Raw genomic sequence first — 25,193 nt, forward strand, 5'->3', positions numbered from 1 at the left:
CTAATTTAATCAAACTCATGCCTTTCAGTCAATCAAGCCCCTGTCATGTCAGATAAGTGGGCACATGGAGCATATATAGAACAGACATGAGCACAAATAAAGCCAACGTCTCTTGTTCGACAGGAAGGAATGACGCACAGCATATACTGGAATATAGGGAGCCTCTTGTTGCATAACAACAAATATGAACTTGGTTGCCTATTTTTCCTGTTGAGAAACGTCTTTTTCCTGTTTGACTCAAATAACATTGTCTTCCCTGTGGGAGGGAAGAATTGCAATCAATTAATGCGGAGAGCGCTTTGGAGGTCAACACAAAAGAGTCTCTCAGCATCAAATGGCACGTCCCATTCTTTCCGTAGAGCTGTGGGTTGTTTGATGCACACAGCTTATTGTTAATCACAGGTCAATGTCTAAATGAAATGATGGGATTACCTATAATCAGGCAAACACATCTGACAAGAAAGAGTACAACAGAAGTATTAAGCAGCTGTCAAAAGAAAAAGTACAATAATTAATTGCCAATAAAGCCTGAATGCAGCAGAGACATGTACAGGCAGACAGGTGACCACACAGACACATGATGGCAATGCTCATGCCACATGTACAGTAATGCCAGCAAATGATGCAGTCCACCTCCTTTTAATTTTGGAAGCCTGTTTTCCTGGCAATGTGATAACAACCTTTCAAGTATAATGGCTGCAGCAAACGGCAGAGCTATAAAAGTTTGTCAGCCGTCCAGCAGCATGATGTCCAAACTTAGCTCGAAAAAAAAAAAAAACAATGATATGATCGTTGGTGCACTATCTCATGTTCCCATAGAAACCTCAATTACCCAGAGATTTCACTACAATAATAATAAATAACATGATAATGGTGAAGCTGATTTGAGTACTCACCAGATCTTCATTGTTCAGGGTCGACCGGTTCACTAGAGCGAACGAGATGCCTGCCTTTCGAGCAGTGAGGGTCTGAGAAAAGAGAAAAGGGGCATATAAATATATGTGATTTCACTGCCTGCCTGCAGTTTAAATGTCAATGGATTCACAAACACAGATATAATGGATACACAGCTTGTGAAAGTGATGATCGTATTTATCCGCACCAACACTGCAAGATGGGACACTCAACTAATTACAGGTGGGGATTTGTTTGTTTGTTTTTTTTAATCTAGGTGCAAAAGTCAGGCTTGGCCCAGAAGAGAAAATGTGAAATTTAATGAAAAGTCACAACGGAACTAAACCATGAAACTTTTAACAGAATTTCTTAAAGTTTCAAGCTGAAGAAGAGAGAAGAGAAGCTGAGAAGAGGTATGTGCTCTCCTAGATTTGAAAACGCATAGAAATGCAGGTGAGGTCAGGTCTGGCACAGGTGTTGCACATTTCTGCATCCACTGTACTATGGAACTGTCTTGTGTCCCGGATGGCAACCGCTCAGGCACCTGCTGAAAGAAACTATCTATGTACTGCAACCATGCAAAATACTTGGCGTTCTCCAACCACAAGAGTCCTCAACACTGAGGTACCTATGTGCTGGATCATGCGTAGAGAATCGCGTAATAGCTGGTGCTCCCTCACAATCAGTCTGTGTCTACACCTCTGCAAGTAGCTGTTCATTTGACATAAATTCATTCTAGTGTCACCGAAGGATCCTCTAAAGACACCTAGTACCAAAGACATCCCCAGTCATCACCTTAGAGATGATCAGCAATAGTAGTTAAAATTGAAATACATCTTGCATATGGATTACATTTGACCTCAAGATTCTGGGATATAATAATAAGAGGTACACCCTATATAGTCCCCGAGGACTGTTTGACTGATTTACTGAAGGTTTCCATGGGTAAAAATGTGTGTACACCATTGTACTCGTAAATACACCTATATTTCGAGTTACGAACAGAGCGCAACAAGGACTGCATCTGTGAAATGCGCAAAATAGTGTGTCTTACCAATTTAGTGTTACCAGTTTAGTTTACCTTCATGAATATGCAATTTGGGGTTTGTCCACACCCAAATTTGCAAAATTGTGGGTGTGAACATGCTAATAGGTGAGGTTTGAACACACAATATGATTAATCAAAGTGAAAAAGAAATTTAGCAAGTGATGATAGTGTCTGTATTTAGCAAGTTTGAATCCTTTGTTTTAAATGACTGTTCTTGAGAGCCTGCTGTTCCATAACACTGTTCCAACGCACAGGATTTAAAAAAAAAATGCCGGGCACTATATTTCGTGCTTGCTTGTTTAAGAATAAATGTTTCAATGTGTAACAAGTAGACCAAAAACAGACACTTATCAGAGTCTGTATGGGACATCACAGCTGTGCACAAAGGAGGCACAGTGCTTGAACGCGATCATGTGCTGGCTATTAAAACAAACAACGAAACAGATATAAAAACAATCTCCTGTCTCAGACATTTAACTCTTGTTTTATCCATGGTATTTTAGCAAACTGGCCAATAATAATGTGTTCTGCCAGTGGAACACATACTGCACTGTGCACAGTTGTATATTGGATCTGGATAAAGAGGTGCCTCGCACCTGCATCCACTAACTTAACTTACTGCTATCTACGTCACCTTACCGATCGATATCAAGTGCGCATTTAGTCTTAATAAATCATCCACAAAACTATCTCCACCTGAATGTACAAATGTTTGGATTGCACATACCATTTAGCACTTGTTATCTGAGATCACAGTAAATCAGACACCAAGTGTCATGTTCAAGGACACAGACAGGTAGCATGAGCAGGATTCAAACCCAGGTCTACATATTGGTAGGCTAGCTCCTTATCCACTGGGCTAAAAATACAGCCAGGGATATAAGAATGTAATTTAAATATAAAGATGAGCTAAATAATAACAAATGAATGTGCTGAAACTGATTTATTGTTGCCTGTAAAGAAGAAAACCAGTCATTGTTGCTTTTCAGTGTAGAAACAGAGTTGCCTTACCAAAGCCTGATAATTCCCAGGAGTCCGTGGGGAGAGAATGAAGGAAATAATAAGTCAGAATTAGACAAAGAGTGAAAGGGATAATGATGAAAGCACAAACAGTGTGTTTATTCATACTGAGCACATAGGTGTCTACTGCCATGCAGGACTGCTGGCTTAAGGCACAATGCTTTAGAAAGTTAACTATTCATCAGGACAGCATATACAGCAGATGCATTTTCTTTTTAACCACTCATGCATTTGAAGTTACTAAACTGCAATCTGTCATGCTTGGCATTTATAGTCAGTTCACTGTTGGATGAAGCTTTGATCATATTTTCTGCTGTCTGCTCTGCACATTAGTTTGATGTAAACAGAGAAACACAATATATACATACTCATTTATGGGTGAAGCCAGCTGTACTGCACAACACCATTTCACACACACACACATACACACGCACACACTTCTACAACAATCACACACATATTCAGATATACACAAATGTTTTCACACTCAAGCAACGCCCACACAAAGTACTCTCGCAACACAGACAAAAAAAAAAAAAAACAATCATATGCACAAACACACATACATTAGCAAATATGTTCACTTCCATTACGTCTGTGCGACCAGATATTTAGAGCAGGAAATAGACTGATCAACATTTATTCTATAGTGAAGGAAGTTACAGAACAAAGGAATGCAGACATGACAGCTGACAATATTGGATCAGTCTTTACCACGAACATCTTGTGTGTGCAGCCCAGCTATGGTAAAGATCCATGGAAGCCATGGAGAATATAGGAAGGAACGTGACCTCTACATGAACCGTGAGTGTTGATGTAAGTGTATCACATGCACCAGCACTGCTGAGGTTGCTGCGGGCAAAACAATAAAAACCCCTGCATCCACTTGGTAATAATTGACAATCAATTATCAACTTTTGATGGCTTTTTTTGTTTGTTTGTTTTTTGCATCCCACCATCAAGTGAGGAACTCTGCTGTCTGTTCCAATCCAACTGCTGTTGTTGCCTGAAGCAATCACACAGCAAATGGGGACATTGACAAAGGAGAGGCATGAAAGGGGACCAATTAGATTGCTGGCTACTGACTTCATCCCATGTGTAAAAGGCTTGTTCAGTGTCACTTTTACATGATTTAAAAGCCTCGCACAGTTAAATCAGAAGTCAATGAAGTCTTCAAATATATTTTTGGGTTGAGCTGTCAGCATTTCAAATTAAATACAATTTTCAATACCTGCTGAGCAACAACGACAACAAAAGGGGAGCAACGCTCAAGCATCAGCGAGGCTGAAATCTGACAACTCACTGAAAAATATCACCCATAGCTCTTATGGGTTTATGCAGGAATGGCAAATATACACGCAATATTCAAAATAAATAAGTAAATAACGACAACCCATACTTACCAAGACATTGTTGGTTATTAATTTCATGAGAGATATGGACAAATACAGCATCAACTCATGTTGTTCACTGTGATATAAACAATCATCAACATCTATGTGTATGAAATCAAGCTTCAATGTCATTTGCATAAAATTGTACTATTATTTTAAACCTTAATTCTTAAAAGAACAAAGACTTTAATGAGTACTGAACAGACAGACTGTAGTGATGACAGAAACGTTTCCATTAAAAAAATAGATATGGTGATTAAAAAAACATAATTACACAAGACAGGCAGACAGTGATCAGTACATAATGGACAGTTTGACTGAATAGTTCTGGCATGAAGACAGCCTGCTGTCCTTCAGAAAGACTAACCATGTGGTACGATGCTCCAGTTGACTGTACTGTGACAGGCCTCTCTGTGGGATATGTTATGACACATTATGTTGCAGTAAAAGGAAATGGGGAGCATCAGCATGATGCAAAGCCTTAAGCCACCCCTCTAGGCTAATTAATCGAGTTATAGAGTCAAGGCTTAAATTTACTGTTCCCACCAGCCAGGTCTCCAGGTGGAGTAGGCACTTGGAAGCTATTGCTTTTATTGACAATCAACTGCTTCCTGATGTTTTCCTATATCACAATCAATTTCTTATAGTTTTATAATTTTAATTTCAAACTACAAAGTCTGTCGGCAAAAGAAAACTAATGCCAGTCATTCAAAGTACATAGTGAGACCCTGTTTTAACAGAACCACCAGTATAAACAGGGCTTGGCATTAAAAACTTTACTTGTCCACAAACATTTTTACTGGTCCACTGGTGTATGTGACATGGTCGGGTCAGATTTTGGAGTATGTTATGATGCCACATGCCACCACATCCACCACACCAACCACCCATACAAGCAGTCCATTCCCACTTCTACTAAGTAGCCATGTATCTGCTGCAACCAGACACCTTTATCAATACAAGCAACGATTCTTTCTATTCCACAGTGAGAAGATATCTCCTTTATTACAGTGCATACCAATGATACGTGCATCCCAGATTGAAACAAGCATTACTGGCAGTGCCAGGAGAACAACAGCTCCACATGCATGGATGAGTTCAGCTCAAATATTGCAGATCCCTGGAGCTTCCTAGCCATCAACTGTTTCACTGCCTTGCAATCTCATCAACATTTGGTGGTTTGCAGATGACGGGATGTATGTGACGTAAATCGGTTGATTTCCATAATACAAAATGCAGACTTTGAACAAGGAAAATCAACATTTTAAATGACATGCAACATGCACGCATGCTGTTGTTAATATGCTGTCACATAACACAACACACATTTGCACTTGAAACACAGTGATATTAGTTCAAGAAACTGTCAGAATTCCACCTGAGCCATAAAGCACTCTATCTAATGAGGTGTAACTCAGCTGAAATGTCTTCATTTTAATTGGACTCGACTTGTATGAGAAATCAGGTACCTGTGTTGACATTTTGTGATTTATCTAACGAATAAGGACGTGATTCAGTAACAGAGAAATACGAGGAAAAGCAAACCATTACACCGGGGCCTGTGGCTCGCCTAGGGCCCTAAAAGCTGAAGGGTTCTAAATGCTCTGAAATACATTCTCCTGCAAAGCGCTTTACAAATAATGCCTCACATTCACCCCAATGTGAGGGTGCTGCCATAAAAGGCACTCACTACACACCAGGAGCAATAGGGGATTAAAAACCTTGCCCAAGGGCCCTTAGTGATCTTCCAGTCAGGCTGGGATTTGAACCGAGGATCGTCTGGTCTCAGGCCCAACGCCTTAACCGCTAGATCATCACCTCCCCTGCCAGAGTGTGGTCTTTCATTTTGAGAACATATATTACTTGTAAAACAATAGTGTGCTATATATTATTTGACCATTAGATGTCTGTAGTCTCTCACGAGCTTTCAAGTTAAATGAAGCTACAAAGTCATGAAGTGTTTAGCTAAGCAATTGGTTAGGAGTCAAGACTTCGACACCATGTGCCACTTCAATGAGGTTTAGTTTTCCTTTTGGTAGCTTTCGCTTTACTGTCAATGAGAATTGTGTATTGTGGCTGTTGCACGTTACCTTGTTGTTCTCACTTATAAAATGAAGTTACATGCTTGGCTTTCACACACCAACTCGCATCAAAATAGATATGCTGCATGACTTAGGCACAGCACTGTCCAATCCTGAGACATTTCACTTTCACTCGACCTGCAGGAGACAACTGTCACATGTCCAATACAATCCTCTAAAGATATTTTATCAGGGCAGTTGGACAAACATTATTGCCCAGCCTGGCTTTACCACCAACTTTTCAACTTACCAGTCCATTCAAACTCTGGAGGAAAATGACTGCAATGCATGAGGTAGAACTTACTTGTCTCATCAAACAACTGCAAAAGTGACTTCATTCATGCAATCACAACTGCATGAATTGCACAATTCCTTGTCCTAGAATATTGGACAAGTATTAATGCCAAGCCCTGAAAAGCATTAATTCTGGTGTATATGGACTATGCAGTTGTACCACACTTGCTGTCTTGGTTTGGAAAAGTGCAGAAGCAGCAAGTGCAAAATAAATCACTGGAGTAAAATACAGATTGGACGGTGTGAAGGATAACTGATTTCCTCTCTATTCTCTACGTTTATTTATATGCTTGCAATACCATTTAAATACCTGTGCCATTTAAAGTGCAAATGACAAGAATACACAATAGCGACATGTAAGGGCACCTTCACACATAGCACGAATGAGGACGAATGGCGCACAAAGGAGGAGTGAAATGCCATTCGTGAAAAATCGGAGCTGCCTGTAACGCCTCGTACACCTGTCGCCACAACCATTCCCGCACATCAGCGACCAAAAGACAGAGAGTGCACTGTGAGAGCCCATTTGATCCCTCTCTCGGCAGGTGTCGGCCAAATTCCAGGTGCCACACACGAACATCCAACACCACTTGTGGAGCACTTAAACGCAGCCTGCAATAAAATAGAAAGCAAGCCAATACTTTCAAGCTGGCTGTGAAATTTGTCTAAGTGCCCCACGAGTGTGGCGTGCCAGTGTCGGCTCCCCCCCTCAACACGTGGTGTACGTGTGTATCTTGCGTGCGCTCGTGTCGTGCCCCCCCACCCCCACAACACATGCGCACCCATACGTGTGTCAAGGTCACATGTGGGTGATGTGACATTCATATCGCCAGCTGGGTATACACATGATCTGACAGTCCATTTCTCCTGGCACAGCCTGTCAAGGTGAGCGCCGTGCGGCCGTTGCAGGCCAACACAAAGGCAATATATGTTTTATGTAGTTCTACATGACGACAGTAGGCACAGACACGCTCCTCACTGTGGACAGTTGTAAGGTCATGTCCTTTAAAATATGGTATGTGTTCTCCAGCTGTGACGTCGAGGTCCAGAGATCTCAACAGCAGCGGCTCGCATGAACACGCCCCCCCATTTCAATCAACCCTCTCAAACAACAAAGTGTCTCTATGCTTTTCTTTTCACTGTTTATTTTAGTTTATTTATTTGACAAGGACATTGCACAACAAATGTGTTGCACAGACCAGATTTAGCTACAAGCTAATTTTCACCTATTGTCCCCGAGCAGAAGCAAGAAACAGCAGGTCACAATGTACCAACAAGAATGTGATTAATTATTTTAGTTGTCATGTAACTGTGTATGTAGTAATGTCTCACTCTATTATATATATATATATATATATATATATATATATATATATACACGAGGTCTGTGAGAAAAGTAACGTACCTTTTTATTTTTTTCAAAAACTATATGGATTTGAATCACGTGCGATTACATCAGCCAACCTTGAACCCTCGTGCACATGCGTGAGTTTTATCACGCCTGTCGGTTACGTCATTCGCCTGTGGCCAGGCTTTGAGTGAGGAGTGGTCCACCCCTCCCTGTGGCGGCGCGCCGCGCCGGCTGCCTGCCGACGCACCAATCCGTCCACACGTCTTTCATTACAAAATCTCCTTTAACAGTGGAATGTCCGGATAAATTGCTGATCCCGACCTCTTCTGAAAGTTCTCTGTTCTCTCACGATGTTTTGGGTCAACAGAGGCTTAAATTTTGAGGTTTTCAGCTCGAAACAGGCTGACGACGGCACCTCCGAGCGCGGCGCGACGTCCCACTCCGTGGGAAGTCCTTAAAGCGACAGTAATACTACATAATCTCTCATCAGCCGTTAAAATTTTCACCGAAAACCAGCTGAATTTCTCGAATGATGTCCACTTCAATGTGACTCACAGGTTCTGAAAAAATTTTGATAAAGCAAAGAGCCAGTCACTCAGCAAGTTGTCAGACAAAGGGATTCCGACGGGAGGGGTGGACCACTCCTCACTCAAAGCCTGCCCACAGGCAAATGACGTAACCGACAGGCGTGAAAAAACTCCTGCATGCCCACAAAGGTTCAAGCTTGTCTGATGTAATCGCACATGATTCAAATCCATATAGTTTTTGAAAAAAATAAAAAGTTCCGTTACTTTTCTCACCCCCCTCTCCCTTCCCCCCTTCGCTAGGGGGGGAAGGAGCCTGAGCGTGTGTGGGAGGTTGAGAGATACCGACTAGAGATAGTTGGGCTCACCTCCACGCACAGCTTGGGCTCTGGTACCCAACTCCTGGAGAGGGGCTGAACGCTTCATTTTTCTGGCGTCGCCCACGGGGAGAGGCGGAGAGCTGGAGTCGCATTGCTTATTGCTCCCCAGCTCAGTCGCCAAGTGTTGGAGTTCACTCCGGTGAACGAGAGGGTCGCGTCCCTATGCCTTCGGGTCGGGGACAGGTCTCTCACCATTGTCTCGGCCTACGGGCCGAGCAGCAGTGCAGAGTACCCGACCTTCCTGGAGTCCCTGGGAGGGATACTAGATAGCGCTCCGACTGGGGACTCCATTGTTCTCCTGGGGGATTTCAATGCCCACGTGGGCGGCAACAGTGAGACCTGGAGGGGGGTGATCGGGAAGCACGGCCTCTCCGATCTGAACCCTAGTGGTGTTCAGTTGTTGGACTTCTGTGCTAGTCACAGTTTGTCCATCACGAACACCATGTTCGAGCACAAGGGTGTCCATAAGTGCACGTGGCACCAGGACACCCTGAGCCGGAGGTAGATGATCGACTTTGTCGTCGTATCATCTGACCTTCGGCCACGTGTCTCAGACACTCGAGTGAAGAGAGGGGCAGAGCTGTCGACTGATCACCACCTGGTGGTGAGTTGGATCCGCTGGGAGGGTAGGAAGCCGGTCAGACCAGGCAGGCCCAAACGTATCGTGAGGGTCTGCTGGGAACGACTGGCGGAACCCTCTGTCAGCGAGGTCTTCAACTCCCACCTCCGGGAGAGCTTCTCCCAGATCCCGGGGGAGGTTGGAGACATGGAGTCCGAGTGGACCATGTTCTCCACCTCCATTGTCTATGTGGCTGCTCGTAGCTGTGGTCGCAAGGTCTCTGATGCCTGTCGTGGTGGCAATCCCAGAACCCGGTGGTGGACACCGGAAGTAAGGGATGCCGTCAAGCTGAAGGAGTCCTACTTATCTTTGTTGGTAGGTGGGACCCCAGAGGCAGCTGACAGGTACCGGCAGGCCAAGCGTTCCGCAGCCCGTGCGGTCGCAGAGGCAAAAACTCAGGTCTGGGAGGAGTTCGGGGAGGCTATGGAGGAGGACTATCGGTCGGCCTTGAAGAGATTCTGGCAAACCGTCCGACGCCTCAGGAGGCGGAAGCAGCTCTCCACCAGCACTGTTTACGGTGCGGGTGGGGAGCTGTTGACCCTGACTGGGGATGTTGTCGGGCGGTGGAAGGAGTACTTCGAGGATCTCCTCAATCCCATTGTCACGTCTTCCGAAGAGGAAGCAGAGACTGGGGACTCAGAGGCGGACTCATCCATTACCCAGGCAGAAGTCACCGAGGTGGTTAGAAAGCTCCTCGGTGACAAGGCTCCTGGGGTGGATGAAATCCATCCTGAGTACCTTAAGTCTCTGGATGTTGTGGGGCTGTCTTGGCTGACACGCCTCTGCAACATCGCGTGGCGATCGGGGACAGTGCCTCTGGATTGGCAGACCGGGGTGGTGGTACCTCTGTTTAAGAAGGGGGACCGGAGGGTGTGTTCCAACTACAGGGGGATCACACTCCTCAGCCTACCCAGTAAGGTCTATTCCAGAGTACTGGAGAGGAGAATTCCTCGGATTCAGGAGGAGCAGTGTGGTTTTCGGCCTGGTCGCGGCACACTGGACCAGCTCTACACACTCCATCGGGTGCTCGAGAGTTCATGGGAGTTTGCCCAACCAGTCCACATGTGTTTTGTGGATCTGGAGAAGGCGTTCGACCGTGTCCCTCGGGGCACCCTGAGGGGAGTGCTCCGGGAGTACGGGGTCCGGGGTCCTTTGTTAAGAGCTATCCGGTCCCTGTATGACCGCAGTAGGAGCTTGGTTCGCATTGCCAGTAGTAAGTCAAACCTGTTTCCAGTGCACGTTGGCCTCCGCCAGGGCTGCCCTTTGTCACCGGTTCTGTTCATTATTTTTATGGACAGAATTTCTAGGCGCAGCCAGGGTGTAGAGGGAGTCTGGTTTGGGAACCACAGAATCTCGTCTCTGCTGTTTGCGGACGATGTGGTTCTGTTGGCTTTGTCAAATCAGGACCTTCAGCGTGCACTGGAGCAGTTTGCAGCCGAGTGTGAAGCGTCCGGGATGAAAATCAGCAGCTCCAAATCCGAGGCCATGGTTCTCGACCAGAAAAAGGTGCTTTGCCCTCTTCAGGTCGGTGGAGTGTCCTTGCCTCAAGTGGAGGAGTTTAAGTATCTCGGGGTCTTGTTCACGAGTGAGGGACAGATGGAGCGTGAGATTGATAGACGGATCGGTGCAGCATCTGCAGTGATGCGGTCGCTGTATCGGACCGTCATGGTGAAGAGAGAGCTGAGTAGGGGGGCAAAGCTCTCGATTTACCGATCGATCTACGTTCCGATCCTCACCTGTGGTCATGAGATTTGGCTCATGACTGAAAGAACGAGATCGCGAGTACAAGTGGCCGAGATGAGTTTCCTCCGCAGGGTGGCTGGGCGCTCCCTTAGAGATAGGGTGAGGAGCTCGGTCACTCGGGAGGAGCTTGGAGTCGAGCCGCTGCTCCTCCACGTCGAAAGGAGTCAGTTCAGGTGGCTCGGGCATCTTTTCCGGATGCCCCCTGGACACCTCACTGGAGAGGTGTTCCGGGCACGTCCCACTGGGAGGAGGCCGCGGGGAAGACCCAGACACGCTGGAGGGACTACATCTCTCCGCTGGCTTGGGAACGCCTTGGGGTTCCCCCGGAGGAGCTGGGGGAGGTGTGTGTGGATCGGGAGGTCTGGGCGGCTTTGCTTAAGCTGCTGCCCCCGCGACCCGACTCCGGATAAATCGGAAGAAGATGGATGGATGGATGGATACTTTTCTCACAGACCTCGTGTGTATGTATATATATATATATATATATATATATATATATATATATATATATATATATAAATTAGATTTTTCACAGTTATATACAACACTTCTTAGTGTTTTTAATACATTCTCATAGCTGCTGCATCAAAATGAACAGTTATCATATAAAAACGAGTCATCATAACACGACATCACACTTGTGTAAACTTTAGAATTAATCTGTGCCTCCGTTCTTAACGTTATCAGCTGCATTCCATTGAAGCGCAGTAGTAGCTATGTCACTTGTCGGAAGCACACGAGTACTCACAAGTACTTTGTTTTTGAACGTGTCCGTAGCTGTTTGCTGCGAATGCCGTATACTTTGAAACCAGCCATGGAAGTGCACAAAGTAATGCCAGTGGATCATCAGATGGTCTCTAACAGCTGAAATCTAAATTGTTATGATTTCGGTGCAACATGTCCTTTAAATATTGGAAACTGCGGTGTTTCTTATGGTGTGTGGTTTTCATTTTTTTTCTCCACAGCAGCGGCACGATGTGGTGCAACACTTTCCAGCTGCTCGCACTGTGTTTGTGCATGCACGTGCACGAAACTGTTGCAGCGGGATCATTCATGCCTGCCCAACCGTCTATCCCTCCCTTTCTTGGCTGGATGTTTTTGTGGCTCGCTCATTTGGGCTGTTTCGCTGTGATTCGCCCTGATTCCTACTTATTCCTGCCACATGTGAAGGGGCCCTAAATAATGACTGGAATAATGCAAAGATGTGAATACATAACACCATAAATACACAGCCAATCCCACATGCTGTCTCTTTTTAAAATGATGTCATGTTTGTGGTGTTATTAAATGCTGTCTCATTGTGATTTCCTTTAATGTTGCCAGTTTTATAATACAGCCAAGTGATCAACATAATGAACATTACATATTGCTGATTATGTTGTAGACTACAGTAAACATCATGAAAAACAGCAACAAAAATAACTGGTCTAGGTTGCTTATATATGTGAAACAATTCCAATCCAATTTCTGTCATCATTGGACTTTATCACATCAGATCACCTTGAAAAAGGCCTTTTAAGAACAATACAAAAGCATCGCTTGCGGCAGAAAAGTTACAATATGGGCTATTACGCAAAACATTATCTTAGGGCCCCTTCACACATTGTACAAATTTGGTTCAAGTGCGCATGAAGCATCAATTGTATGAAAAATGGTACATTTGTAGCTGCCTCGAATGCCTCCTACACCTGTTGCTACAACTATTTACGCACACCAGCAGCTAAAAGACAGAGTGTGCGCTGTGCAAGACCATCGACCTCTCTCTCGGCAGGTGTCTGCCAAATTCCAGGTGACACATGAACATCTAACACCGCTTGTGTGGCACTTAGAAAATGTGTGGCCATTCGTATTATCATCACGAAAACAGTCAGCAGATGATCACTTTCAAGCTGGACGTGAAATCTGTCTAAGTACCCCACGACTGTGGAGTTGCCGAGTGCACATGTGAAGTGTCAGAGTGTCGGCTCCCCCGACAACATGTGGTCAGTTATCACAGCGCTTTACTCTTTTTTTTTTTAGAAAATACGTTTATCTGCTTGCTGATTTTAACCATTTCATGTTCCTGTTATGAGACTGATTTTGGCGCAGTAGTAAAGTTTCCATCTAGTAATCAGAGTGTGGAGGTTCAAATCCCATGAGTGGCATGTTTTTTGTTTTTTTCTTGTTTTTTTAAACCAGGGTTATTTAACCGCGGGCTTCTGTATTGCGTCACCTTTTACGTATTATTTGTACCAACCCAGTGATATTCACTAATTATACAGGTGGTTTTCATTTTCCTCCACATCAGCAGTGCGATGTGTAGCAGCTTTTCCCACAGTGCAAGCTACTGCAGCTGCTCGCACTGTGTTCCTGCTCGAAAGACACCGTCGCGTGCATGAACTCACGTGGGGGGAGCACAACACACGTGCACACGTGCGATACACACGCACACCAGGTGTTGAGGGGGGAGCCGACACTCTGGCACACCACACTCATGGGATCGTGCACGCCTGCCCATCGGTGCAATGTTTTGTGGTGCGCTAATTCGAACTGTTTCGCTGTATTTGACCAAAGTTCGAACTATGTGTGAAGGGGCCTTTAATAAAGTTGAGTATGTCAAACCTCTCAGATTTGTACAGATGTGTGTGTGGTTATTTTTTTTAGGTCTGGTGTCATTTGCATAAGGTGGTCACCCATGCCTAATACAGTGGCAGATACTCTTGTTATTGAGGGTGAAAATTTCTCACACACAATCTTCTATGCTGATTCTCCAATTAATATATATAGATCAATACAATGCACTTCACTGACATTCACTAAATCATAGTCAACTGTTATTACTGTGGCTTCTTTAAATGTATCCTCTTGTTGCGCTGCTTCGTTAAAATTACTTAGTAAAGTCATTATTCTGTAATGGCTTCAAATTGTAGAGTATTTAGCTTGCAGCACCAGCACCATATTCCTCAAGTGAATTGTTGACAAAAACAGACAATTCTTCAAAAGTTGTTGTGCAGCATCAATTTCCAAAAAATGTCCACACTTTATACCTTTGCTGCCTCATGTTAATGATGTATCAGCACATGCTCCAACTTCTGAAATACCCACGCTGATACAAAATTATCAGTCAGTGAATTACCAAATTGTGCTGGAAATTTGCACCTCCAGAAACAGAAAGCATGCAATGATTAAAATAGATTGTTTTATCCTACATTGTTAGTCATCTGCTAATTGGATGCTTATGAGCTTTCTATGTCCATTTCATTGACATCGTTACTGATGACAAACAAGAACTATTATTTAAGAGCCTTAAGGTGAAGGTGTTGTTGTTTTATGCAGAAATGAAGGCATTTCTTCCATATTCATGCACAGCGGGATCATTTTGCTGTAATGTGAGGTCAGTCAAATATTATCTGACATAAATAACACATAACCTTGTTGAGGTAAATGACTCACCAGGTCTCGGACAAGAGGCATTGTCCTCTTACGGCGTAAATCTGGCATGCTGTCAATACCATAAAGAATGTTGCCAGCCCTGTAGAAGCAGACAGATTTAAGGTCTATTAATATCATAGTAATGCCATGCGGAGGGACACATTACTACAGGAAAAGTGGGGTCTTGATTTACTGCCAGCAAACATCATGGATCATGCTTCTTGCCTAACCTGTCCCACCCTTCTCTACTTCCCATGGTGCCAACCACCTACATGCTGGCTTCTTGTAATCCTTTTACCATCTGCTGTTCTAATTAACTCCCTGCCTTCTGCATGATTTCAATCTTTCACAAGGTAATTGTTAAGCACCATTCATTTTTAAACAGATGTAAGTGGAATTATCTCAAAATCAATTGTGGTTACATATGCTACTCATTCAATGCTGATGGCCCACTGCAAGAAAACTAGAAAAACAACAGCTGTCCCCTACCTCTAAAATGAAGACACCAAGATAAATTCCTGTTTTAGTCTGTCTTGCCTTTAAAGACACTAAAGCTCTAGTTTTTTGCTCCCCTTCCATCCTCTAGCTCCCTTGTGCCAACACTCTCGCTGCTTTCCCAACCAGTCGTCCTCTTTTCCCAAGAGGCTTTCAGTGCATCACCCCAAATGTCACTAATAGCTTCTCTAATGACCTCAACATGACATCAAGACCCCATTGTCTCCATATAGATAAAGCTCCTCAAGGCTCTCTCTCTCTCTCTCGTCAGTGACATCAGTGGTACAGCCCTACGGCGTATAATTTAGTTCACGCTGGCAAAAATGGTAGTCTGTTCCAAAACAGACCATGTCCACATCCAAAGGGTTTGTGTTCTCATAACAACTTCATGTAGATGCCAGAGTTTTAGATGGTACTGAAAAGTAAAGCAATTTTAAAACAGTAACAAATATAAGAACAAACTCATCATAGTAACGCAATTTTTTTTTCCTGTTTCTCAAAGAGACTCAGTCACAAGCCGTTGAATACAGGAAAACTCACAAAGACAGTGTGATGTGAGAATATTCACATCCACTTCCTCCTTCATTTTAGTGGTCCTATCACTGATTAAAGTTTATGCATTTCTCCAGTCATTACAGAACTTGTCTGGTATGCACAAGGGGGGCGACAATCAAACATTTCTGATTTATATCAGCCCAATATTGGCCAAAATTACTGAATAAAATATCGCAAATTAAAAACAGCAAATTCAACTCAATCCAATCTCAATTCTCTTTTGTACCCCTTCCCCTTCCCCTTGGCCCTACCCCTACCCCTTTAAAACAAGGGGTAAGGTGAAGGGGTATGCCTCTCCTCTCCTTAGGAGAAAAAAACTGCCCGTGTCAAACTGCCGTCTTCACTGTTTGTTAACATGGCAACCGAAATCAACTTGTTGCAACTTGTTCGCTCTTTTTATTTTCTCACCTTTCTGTGTAAATGCAAAGAAATAGAAGTCGCAGATTCTTCGACGCATCGCAATCATGTCATGTTAATTAATTTAATTAATTTGTAATTTATACTAATAATAATTAATAGTATTAATAATTAATTAATTAGCAATTAAAATAAATAAACACTTGAAATATATCAGTCTTTTGAATGGAATTACTGAAATAAATCAACTTTTTCATGATATTCTAATTATATGACCAGCACCTGTATGTATGTTAAGGGCTGCATCTAGTTCTGTTAACCTTATATTTCTTTTTCAAATTCTCCCATTTTTTGCATCCAGCCCTATTTCCTTTAGAAATTTCCTTGACAAATAATATCAGTCTATTAGGATGTCAGGTTATGTGTTACACATATACATGTGTGTGTATATATTTTCCAACTTAATCCCACTGATGAAACTTCTCATTTTCTGCCTGAAAGCTTATTAGGAGACGAGTGCGCTCAGGGCTCCCTGTTTGTTTACTAAATACACATGCATTACAGACCTTGAAATCCAACAGCAGGGACAGATATTATCCAAAGATTTATGAACATACAAATTAATGTGCTTACACGTTATCGTGAGGGAGAGACTCTATTGGGGTTTTCATTGGCATTGATGGACCTGATGGCATCTGTTAAGCAGTGCGCACCCAATGGTATCTCAAATGCAGAAGTTTGTTACATGATCAGTTTATGGAGTGTGTCCTTGATAGGTCACTTTGTCGCGAGCTGAAGCAGTTTGTGCACTGGCAGCCTACCACTACATTGCTGGAAGTTAGGGGTGAGGCAATTAGGTGAGAGGTATGAAGGGTCGTAGTTCCTCCATCCATTCTGTTGTGGGTACTCAGTGTGTGGTTCAGGGTAGTGGCCAGGTGGAGGCCCAGGGGTCGGGAAACTAGTGCCTGACGAGCTGCAAGCCACAGTTCGGAGGGGCAAGTTACTGGCTTAGGTTTGACTAGGACAGGTGACAACGAAGTGTCCAAGCTTGTGTCATTGTGTCCTCATTTCGGGGTGAGTATGGGGGAATTGTGGTCCCTTGCCTGACAGACACGGAGTCTATGGTGTCAAGTATTCTGAAGTCTCTTTTCCATCAGCAGTTTGAGCTGTGGGGTTCAGGGTAGCTGAAATCCTGTCACTGGCTACAGCTTAGAGCACCTAATGGTTCAGCCATCCCTTACCTGGACTATTTGGAGTTGGATATGGAGCTTTGTGGTAAGCTGTTGCCAGAGTGTGGCATCTTGGTGGTTAAAGATTCACCTGGTGTGTCCCCACAGGTTCCCTGGGTTCTGGGGATGAATATCATCCGCAAGTGTTATGGGGAACTTTTTGGGCAGTACGGGATTTCCCTGTTCAATTTGCCAGCGGTGTCTGAAGCCTCCAAGTGCGTCATGCAGGCATTTCAGAAGTGTCACAAAGCTAGTGGCATTGTTGATCGAGGAGCAGGGAAGGTTATGGTTCATGGGGGAGAGGCTTGTCAGATCCCGGGTGGTGTGATGATGTTTGTTAAGGCCACGTGCTCAGATCAGGATTCTGGTGGGGCGGCCCTGTTTGAGCCTGTGGAGTCTGGCTTGCCTGCTGGACTGTTGGCATCTCCTGCTTTGGTGCAGCTGGAACGGGGTACAGTCTACATTCCGGAGGTGAATGTGGGATCTGTGGATGTGTGGCTACGTCCCCGGGCTATGGTTGGCACTTTAAAGGAGGCACAGGTTGTGAGTTTGCCTGCAGGGGTTACTGAGGTGCCCCCAGTGGAGGCTATAGTGGCCTCGCTCCTGGATGATGTTCCAGTGCAACAGCAGTACCGCAGAATTCCTCCATCTGACTATGAGGTGGTTAAAGATAACATCAATCAGCTGCTTGGTGCACAAGTTATTAGGGAGAGTAGCAGTCCCTATGGCTCTCCTATTGCGCTGGTTAAGAAGAAGGATGGCAGCTTGTGTATGTGTGTTGACTACAGGCTCCTGAATGGAAAAAACAGGACGGATGCCTTTCCTTTGCCTCGGCAGGATGAGTCCTTGGATGCCCTCACTGGGACTCATTGGTTCTCTACTATGGATCTGGCAAGTGGGTATAACCAGGTTCCTGTGGTGGAGGCTGATCGTCCCAAGACAGCCTTTGTGCACGCCTTTCGATCTGTTTGAGTGGAACCGTATGCCCTTTGGGCTTTGCAACGCTCCTGGTACCTTTCACAGATAGATGCAGAGGATTTTTGGTGACCAGCAGTGTCTGTCTTTATTGCTGTATTTGAATGACATTGTGTTTTTTTCCTCTACCGCTGAGCAACATCTGGATAGGCTGAGGGTGGTAGTGGAACATTTGCAGCATGAGTGGTGTGCCTTTTTCCAGGAAGAAGTGCGTTAATGGGGGCATGTCATCTTCGAGAAGGGTGTCGCCACCGACCCTGGTAAAGTGGAGGTGGCAGAAACAGGTGTTGCAGTCAGCCCGGGTGCTGCTTCAGCACATTCTAATGTTCACCATCTTTCATGGTCTGTAGTGCGTGTGGGTCCTTCTGGCCCTGTGTAATGTAGGTGGTGTTAATTAGGCTATGGGTTGGAGTGGTTTGGGTTGTTCCATCATCGAAGCGATAATTTAAGTTGTGCTGGTGGATTGTAGCAGGATGAATGACTTAATGATTTTCAGTGGTCATTGGATGGAACTGACCGTTGGAGCAGTCCGTCAAGGACTTCTTTCTTTCTTTTTTTTTTTTTTTTGACTTTTTTTTTCTTTTTCTTTTTTTTTTGGACTTAGTATCAATAAATTGTCATTTTAAATAGTTTTACTGTTAATAAATTCTTTTGTATTTTGGAACCACTACTCTGTCACTTTTTTGCAATGAACCTGTGTGTCTTGAGTTGAAATTATTCAAACTGGAGAATTCCCTGGGTGAAATTCTCAGGGTGGTGTCAGAAGTCCGACATCATGTTCATTCATGATTTCCAATTGTCGTAGTGATTAAAACAACTCATCTGCTTTGCCACATTAAGAACAAAGGACATTTTATTTCTTTCTTCTTTGTTCTCTTTCTTCCTCTTCATTGACACTACATCTTTAATAAGGCAAGAAAAAGAAGATACTTTCTGCTAATATATTAGCCTGAGTGTTTGGGACACCGCTGTTTCATGATCGGACAACAGACTGGATTTTATTTCAGTCTCCAGAGCGTGAAGTGAGTTGATTGTGAATTTTCCACTTTATTATTATTAATTCACTATGGATTATCACACAGACGTTTTGAGCCCAGTATAGACATGGTTGTGGAGTTCTTGTTGATTTCTTCTGTATGTGGAACATTTCCCTAAGGAAATGACTGTGGTCCAACAGAAAAGGTTCAGCTCACTGTGGCATTTATCTGTTACTCTTTAAGCTGTCTTTCTGCTATGCGCTGTAGCACCACGTGTGAGCAGATGTCCATTTAATCAGTTGATTGTGTCATTCGACAGGACACTTTGCTGTTTGATGAAGACATTTATTCATATTTATTTGCTTGATCTGGAGTCCGACATGAGGAGAAGCTCAACGTAGTGACACCATCACAATCACTCTTATTCACCTTATTCAGGAAGTCAGGGTGAGCGGCTCCATTTTGTCAAACAACTTCCGGTTTGCCACTGCGTCTGATGATTAGCTACATGGGAACACAGTACGCCAGAAGTGTCCAAACATGAGCAGCATTAATTGTTCAGTTCGTGGGTGCCACAACAACTGGAAGAAGAGGAAGCTATCGCTTTCAGAACGATGTTTTGAACATGGAAAGGAGAGATCTGAGTGCTGTGGGCTAGCATTTAACTTGTTCCCTCCTCCATCAAAAGACGAGGATCTCTGGTGCTGGCTAAAGGTGCTGAATTTGAAAATTAGGAAAATCCACCCAAACATCCCTGTCTGTTCTTTTCATTTTGTGGAGAAAAAACCCACACCACTGGATCCTTACCCAGATGAAATGGTTGGACTACAACTCTCCGTTGAAGAAGAACACAGCGAATGCTAGTGAGACAAACGGGTAAGCTGTGTTTGTAGCATTAGCTGCTATCTAATTTACTCATTTTCTGCTGTTTGACACAACCAAGCACTGCATGAATTAACACCATACGTATATTAACATTACGTAATCTTGGCATTACGGTGGTACTACTTATCTGGTAGTATTTTCACTTGATTCAAGGAGATGCTTTGGTGTTTTTGTAGTTCCTCATAGCCAAACAGTCCACACAAAGTAGTTAACAATATTGGTATACATAATCGAGGGCCATTTTTTCATGTCATATTCTCACTCCGTTATGACCCTTGGGTGAGCCAGAGTCGTTTCCTTTGAGCTTTTAAAAAAGTTTTTGTTTCTACCCATGTAATATCTTCCATTTTTCTATACTGAAAACACCGCTCACCGGAAGTCCTAAGCCAAAATGGAAACGTCTCTGTCGTAAAAGTGGGCGGAGCTGAATAAGTGAATATCGAGAGCTTTAATTGTAACCCGGCAGTTTTAAACACGTGCCGAAAGTAATTGAACCCTGTTATGAAGTTTCCACTTCTCCAGTTTTTTAAAACAAAACGACAGTTTGATGTTTTGTTTCTCGTACCAGTGTAAAGAAAATTCATGGTCGTGAATCGTGATTTTTCGGTATGTAAGTTGCACCGGAATATAAGTCGCAGGACCTCTCAAACTAGTAAAAAAAAAACAAAAACGTGACTTATAGTTGTAACTGATGAATTAATAGCACCAATGACATACTGACCAGTGAACAATTGACTGAGGAAGTTACAACATTACAAAAGGGCTGTGTGACTCACGTAAAACTGATCAAATAAAAACATTTTATCTCTGTTTTAAAAATAGATTTGACATTGATGGGCAAAAGCTGACTAGGCAATTCAATGAAGGCAGTGACTGCAGTGTACATAAAGGATGTTTGTCCAAAAGACTTTACTGATGGGATGCTAGACAGGTAGGTTAGCAAAGTACATCCAGAAAATGCATTTAGTAGCATATGTGATGATTTAAGATTGGGAAAATGGCATTGGATTGGTATCATATTGGCAGATACTGATGGTTCCACTATCCATATCGTACAGGATATGAAAATGTGGTATTGTGCCATCCCTAGTATGCACGCAATCATGCAGGCCATTAGATAATGTGATTCAGATCAGTCCACATTGCAAGCAGCTGTCGCCATGCTCACGGTGCATCAACATGCACATGAACTAAGAGTCAGCCTTAAGATGGTAATGCAATGCGATAAGCTGCACCGTCCCTTATCTCACCCTATAGGGCTCCCCGTCTGTAGCTGCCAGTTATGCACAACACAGATGGCTTCCCTGAGTCACAACATGGCCAGAGGTAATGGAGGTAATATGTTGATTTGTTCTAATTTTCCATATGACATCATATGCTAAGAGTTACCATGAAGGCAGTCAACACAATAAATAATTGATATCACCTTCTCAATGACAACATCAGCTGTGAGGACAACAAGTTCAGTTAGGAATGTTCAGAACCCAACAAGCTTTCTTTGTGCATAAAAACGCAGGAAGTGATGTGACCTTAATTGGAGCTGAGTGCCAAAGAAAAAGCAAGTCCAACTTACTTTACTGCAAAGTGTGATTCATCATGTGAGGACACAAAACTGCACAGCAGCACAGGCTTTTGTTTCTGTTGGTGCTGTTTTTTTCTCTCCTTTCTTTGTTTATTAAATGTGCGACTTGATCAGATTTGAAAATGAGTAACCACTTACCCTCCAGATTGCAAGCCAAGAACTTTGGGGTCCAGGACACTGCGAGGCTGCAGAGAGAATTAAAACAAAACTAGTTCAATTTCAGGAGCACTTACATTGCACATGAACAAGACGGGTGCACCAAACTATGCAAGCTACATGTGAATTTAAACATAACAATGGATCATCGTGGAAATGCACAGCACATTTGGAGGACATCTTATGATGGGAAAAATGGGAGAAGAGGATGAGTACAGTGCTGTGAAAGGGATGGAATCACCAAAGGCAAGAGACCAAATTATTCCACATCAATGTAATTTGTAGGCTCAAGACAGAGTTTTGTTGTTCTTTGTGCTTCAGGCCAAATTTGCCTATTGCATAACCCTGCCTCGTCACTGACCAAATTGTCAGATTTGAAAAAGAAATTGTTTTTTGAGTGGAGGAATAAAAAGGTACACAGAAGAAAGTGAGTAAAGGAAACATGCTGCATTCTCTGAAGCTTGAATGGAACTATTGTGCCATTTCTTCTAAGGTTGCGACTAATCCAGCTTCCGATACCGGCGTAATTCACATATCAGAAAATACCTATCTAACCCGTGACAATTTCCGAAACTGGAGAAGAGCCACTGTTAATTAGAGCCCGACCGATATAAGCCCTTTTCAAAGTACTCACCATCGGCCGAAATTTTGCCGATAAAACGCCGATAATTTCTCATAAACCAGGGGTGGGCAACGAGGGCCGAGACACTGCAGGTTATCCTTGCAAGCAATCACCTCAGCAGGTGGGTTGCTGATGAGCTTCTCCCTTGAACATAACCACCTGGTTGTCAATGAAATCACTTGCTGAGGTGATTGGTAGCAAGGAAAACCTGCAGTGCTTCGGCCCTTCATGGCACATGATTGCCCACCCCTGTCATAAACAGAACAGTTACTGAAATAATGTTTGTGTCAGCAATGTAAAATGTACTTGCACCGTTTGTCCAGTAGATGGAGCTCTGACTCCATTCAACTGAGAGCTGCTTACACCCCTACTTAAATGTGTTCATCACCGCCCCCGTAGTTCGCCGTCACACTGCACTGATTGGCTTGAAAAAAAGCATACAAGTTTATAAGGATGTTGTTTGTAATAACTTTGCGACTACATTCACCCCACATTTCTCCTGTTTCAGTTCAACTCAGTCTGATTAACTCAGTTTATGTAGTAATGTGTCAAATGTGCTTCACTGCGTCGGTCATGCTTTTTATTAAGCCCACGTTGTGTAGACCTTATTTCTAGCATGAAAAACTTTTGTTTACTGCTAAGAGGTTGAAACATTCAGATTCACTCGTCGTCCGGAAGGGTTCTGGGAATTACTGCCGTTCACCTTGCGTTACGGTCCGTTACAATATAATTTTTGACCGTTACGCTTATTTTGGACCGTGTAATCAACCATTTCTGCAGCACGACTCCAGTTTGAAGCGTGAATCACTGAAGCAATGCTTCGATTCAATGGCTCGTGGCTCTTTGATTCGCTGCTCTTCAGAAACGGTAAGTCCGCTTCTTAACCCCTCTCAAAGCCATTAAAATATCATGAGTCATTTTTGTGTGTATTAAAGTCATTAACTGGGGCTCTTGTCTTGTTGCAGTCAACAAACGACAATCGTCCTCCGTTCCGTTGTCACAGCTTTAAACGCTGCGCGGCTCTGTGCTGAAACAGAGTCCACTCGGAATTAATAACTTCAAAACGAATCACCGATTTAAATAAAATGACACCTCTTACAAACGTTGCAATACAGACAATAAACTACAATCGACTGAAACGTTTTTTTCCTCCCAAAATGAGACGTCTATGAGCTGTAGAGCTCAGCTCATAGGTATGGAAAGACATTCATGCCACTAATAATGTCTGAAAGGAAATGCTTTTGACAAAAACTAACAGATTTTTTTTCTGTTTATGTGCAGAGATCAAGGATCCACCATGTAGAGCTTATTATGTCCAGAGTTTAAGGATCCAGTAACCAATTTCATATTTATTTACTTTAAGACTCAATAAAATGTTGTTCAATTTCAACGTAATCAGCTTATAAAGCGCCAAATTACAAAAAAAGCCATCTCAAGGTGCCTCACACGGAACAGTTCAACATAAAAAAATTAAAACAAATTTTAAAAAAAAATTCCAATACCTAATTAAAAACAGAAGTAAAAGAATAAAACATAAAACAAAAACTACTCATAACAAAGAGAATAAAAATAGGTTTTTGATTTCCACCCAAAGGGACCAAGAATGAAGGGCGAATGTTTCAAGATTTGTTTAATAACTTTTGTAGAGTTGAGTTTTTTTTGTAACGTTATTTATCTTTTCCTTAGAGATTAATGCAACTTTGCACAGATTTTTTTGTACTAGACAGTTCTTTGTTACTGTTACTAAAATTGCACAAACATACTACAGGGTCTTGTGAAAAGAATCTTATTTTACTGTTATATGATAGTTTCCTCACGTTATATCAGGGTCCATGTTTTCTTGTTAAAATGTGCCACCAGCACTAAAACCAACCTCTGCTTGCACTAAGGTTGTTTGAAAGTTTTTTTGTTCTTGAAAGTTGCAGAATAGAAAAATAAAGGAGTCTTGTGAAAATAATGTTTCCTAAATAGTGTTTCTTTCCTCTCACAATTACTTGTCTGCAACTGAAAAAGTTTTTCTACATGTAATATAACCTATATCTAAGTTGCAGCAACAAGAGGTACAAGATCAGATGTATTTCACAACTCTTTTAAAGGATATGTATTTGCTAATTTCACAAAGGTTTAATTCTTGATTGCATTTTTTGAACTTGAAAATTCTTCTCTGTTATAAAGTTAATCAATATGAGGACAAAGCTTCAGCTTTTAGCTCATACCTTTTTTGTTAAGGGTCCAAAAAAGAACATTTTATTCATTAAAAAAAAAATAATAATAATATCGGCTGATTTATCGGCTATCGGCAAATCAGCCGATTTATCGATTATCAGCATTTTTTCATCCAAATATCGTTATCGGCATCGGCCTCAAAAAATCCATATCGGTCGGGCTCTACTGTTAGTCCTCTCAATTGCTGTTGTTTGCTCTCTGCTTTGTTTACTGCCGTTTACTTTTTGAGGCCTAGCTGTTTGAGAGAGCTCTCTTCTGCACGGTTCGAAGCTGAGGGCAGCAGCAAATTTCTGCCCGCATCTCGGGTTCAACTTTTCTGTTCGTCGAGCACTGATTGAGCACAAAATGAACTGAACTGTTGCTGAAAATGTGTGC

At 43.0% G+C, this 25,193-nt stretch overlaps 1 protein-coding gene and 1 long non-coding RNA gene across 2 annotated transcripts in view; one reads left to right on the forward strand and one right to left on the reverse strand.

The window, feature by feature from the left end:
• Positions 1–25,193, reverse strand: part of LOC117524952 (protein unc-13 homolog C-like) — a 495,429-nt gene that overhangs the window by 408,178 nt on the left and 62,058 nt on the right. The window contains 4 exon segments of the mRNA XM_034186767.1: positions 897–968; positions 2,954–2,959; positions 14,781–14,859; positions 21,953–21,999. Coding sequence (XP_034042658.1) covers positions 897–968; positions 2,954–2,959; positions 14,781–14,859; positions 21,953–21,999 — 204 coding nt within the window.
• On the forward strand, positions 7,878–15,699 carry LOC117524963. The gene is made up of 4 exons (XR_004564921.1): positions 7,878–7,998; positions 14,042–14,049; positions 15,314–15,318; positions 15,683–15,699. It is a non-coding gene; the product is annotated as an uncharacterized LOC117524963 (long non-coding RNA).

The sequence above is a fragment of the Thalassophryne amazonica genome, chromosome 2 (assembly GCF_902500255.1).
Source record: "Thalassophryne amazonica chromosome 2, fThaAma1.1, whole genome shotgun sequence".
Taxonomy (NCBI): domain Eukaryota; kingdom Metazoa; phylum Chordata; class Actinopteri; order Batrachoidiformes; family Batrachoididae; genus Thalassophryne; species Thalassophryne amazonica.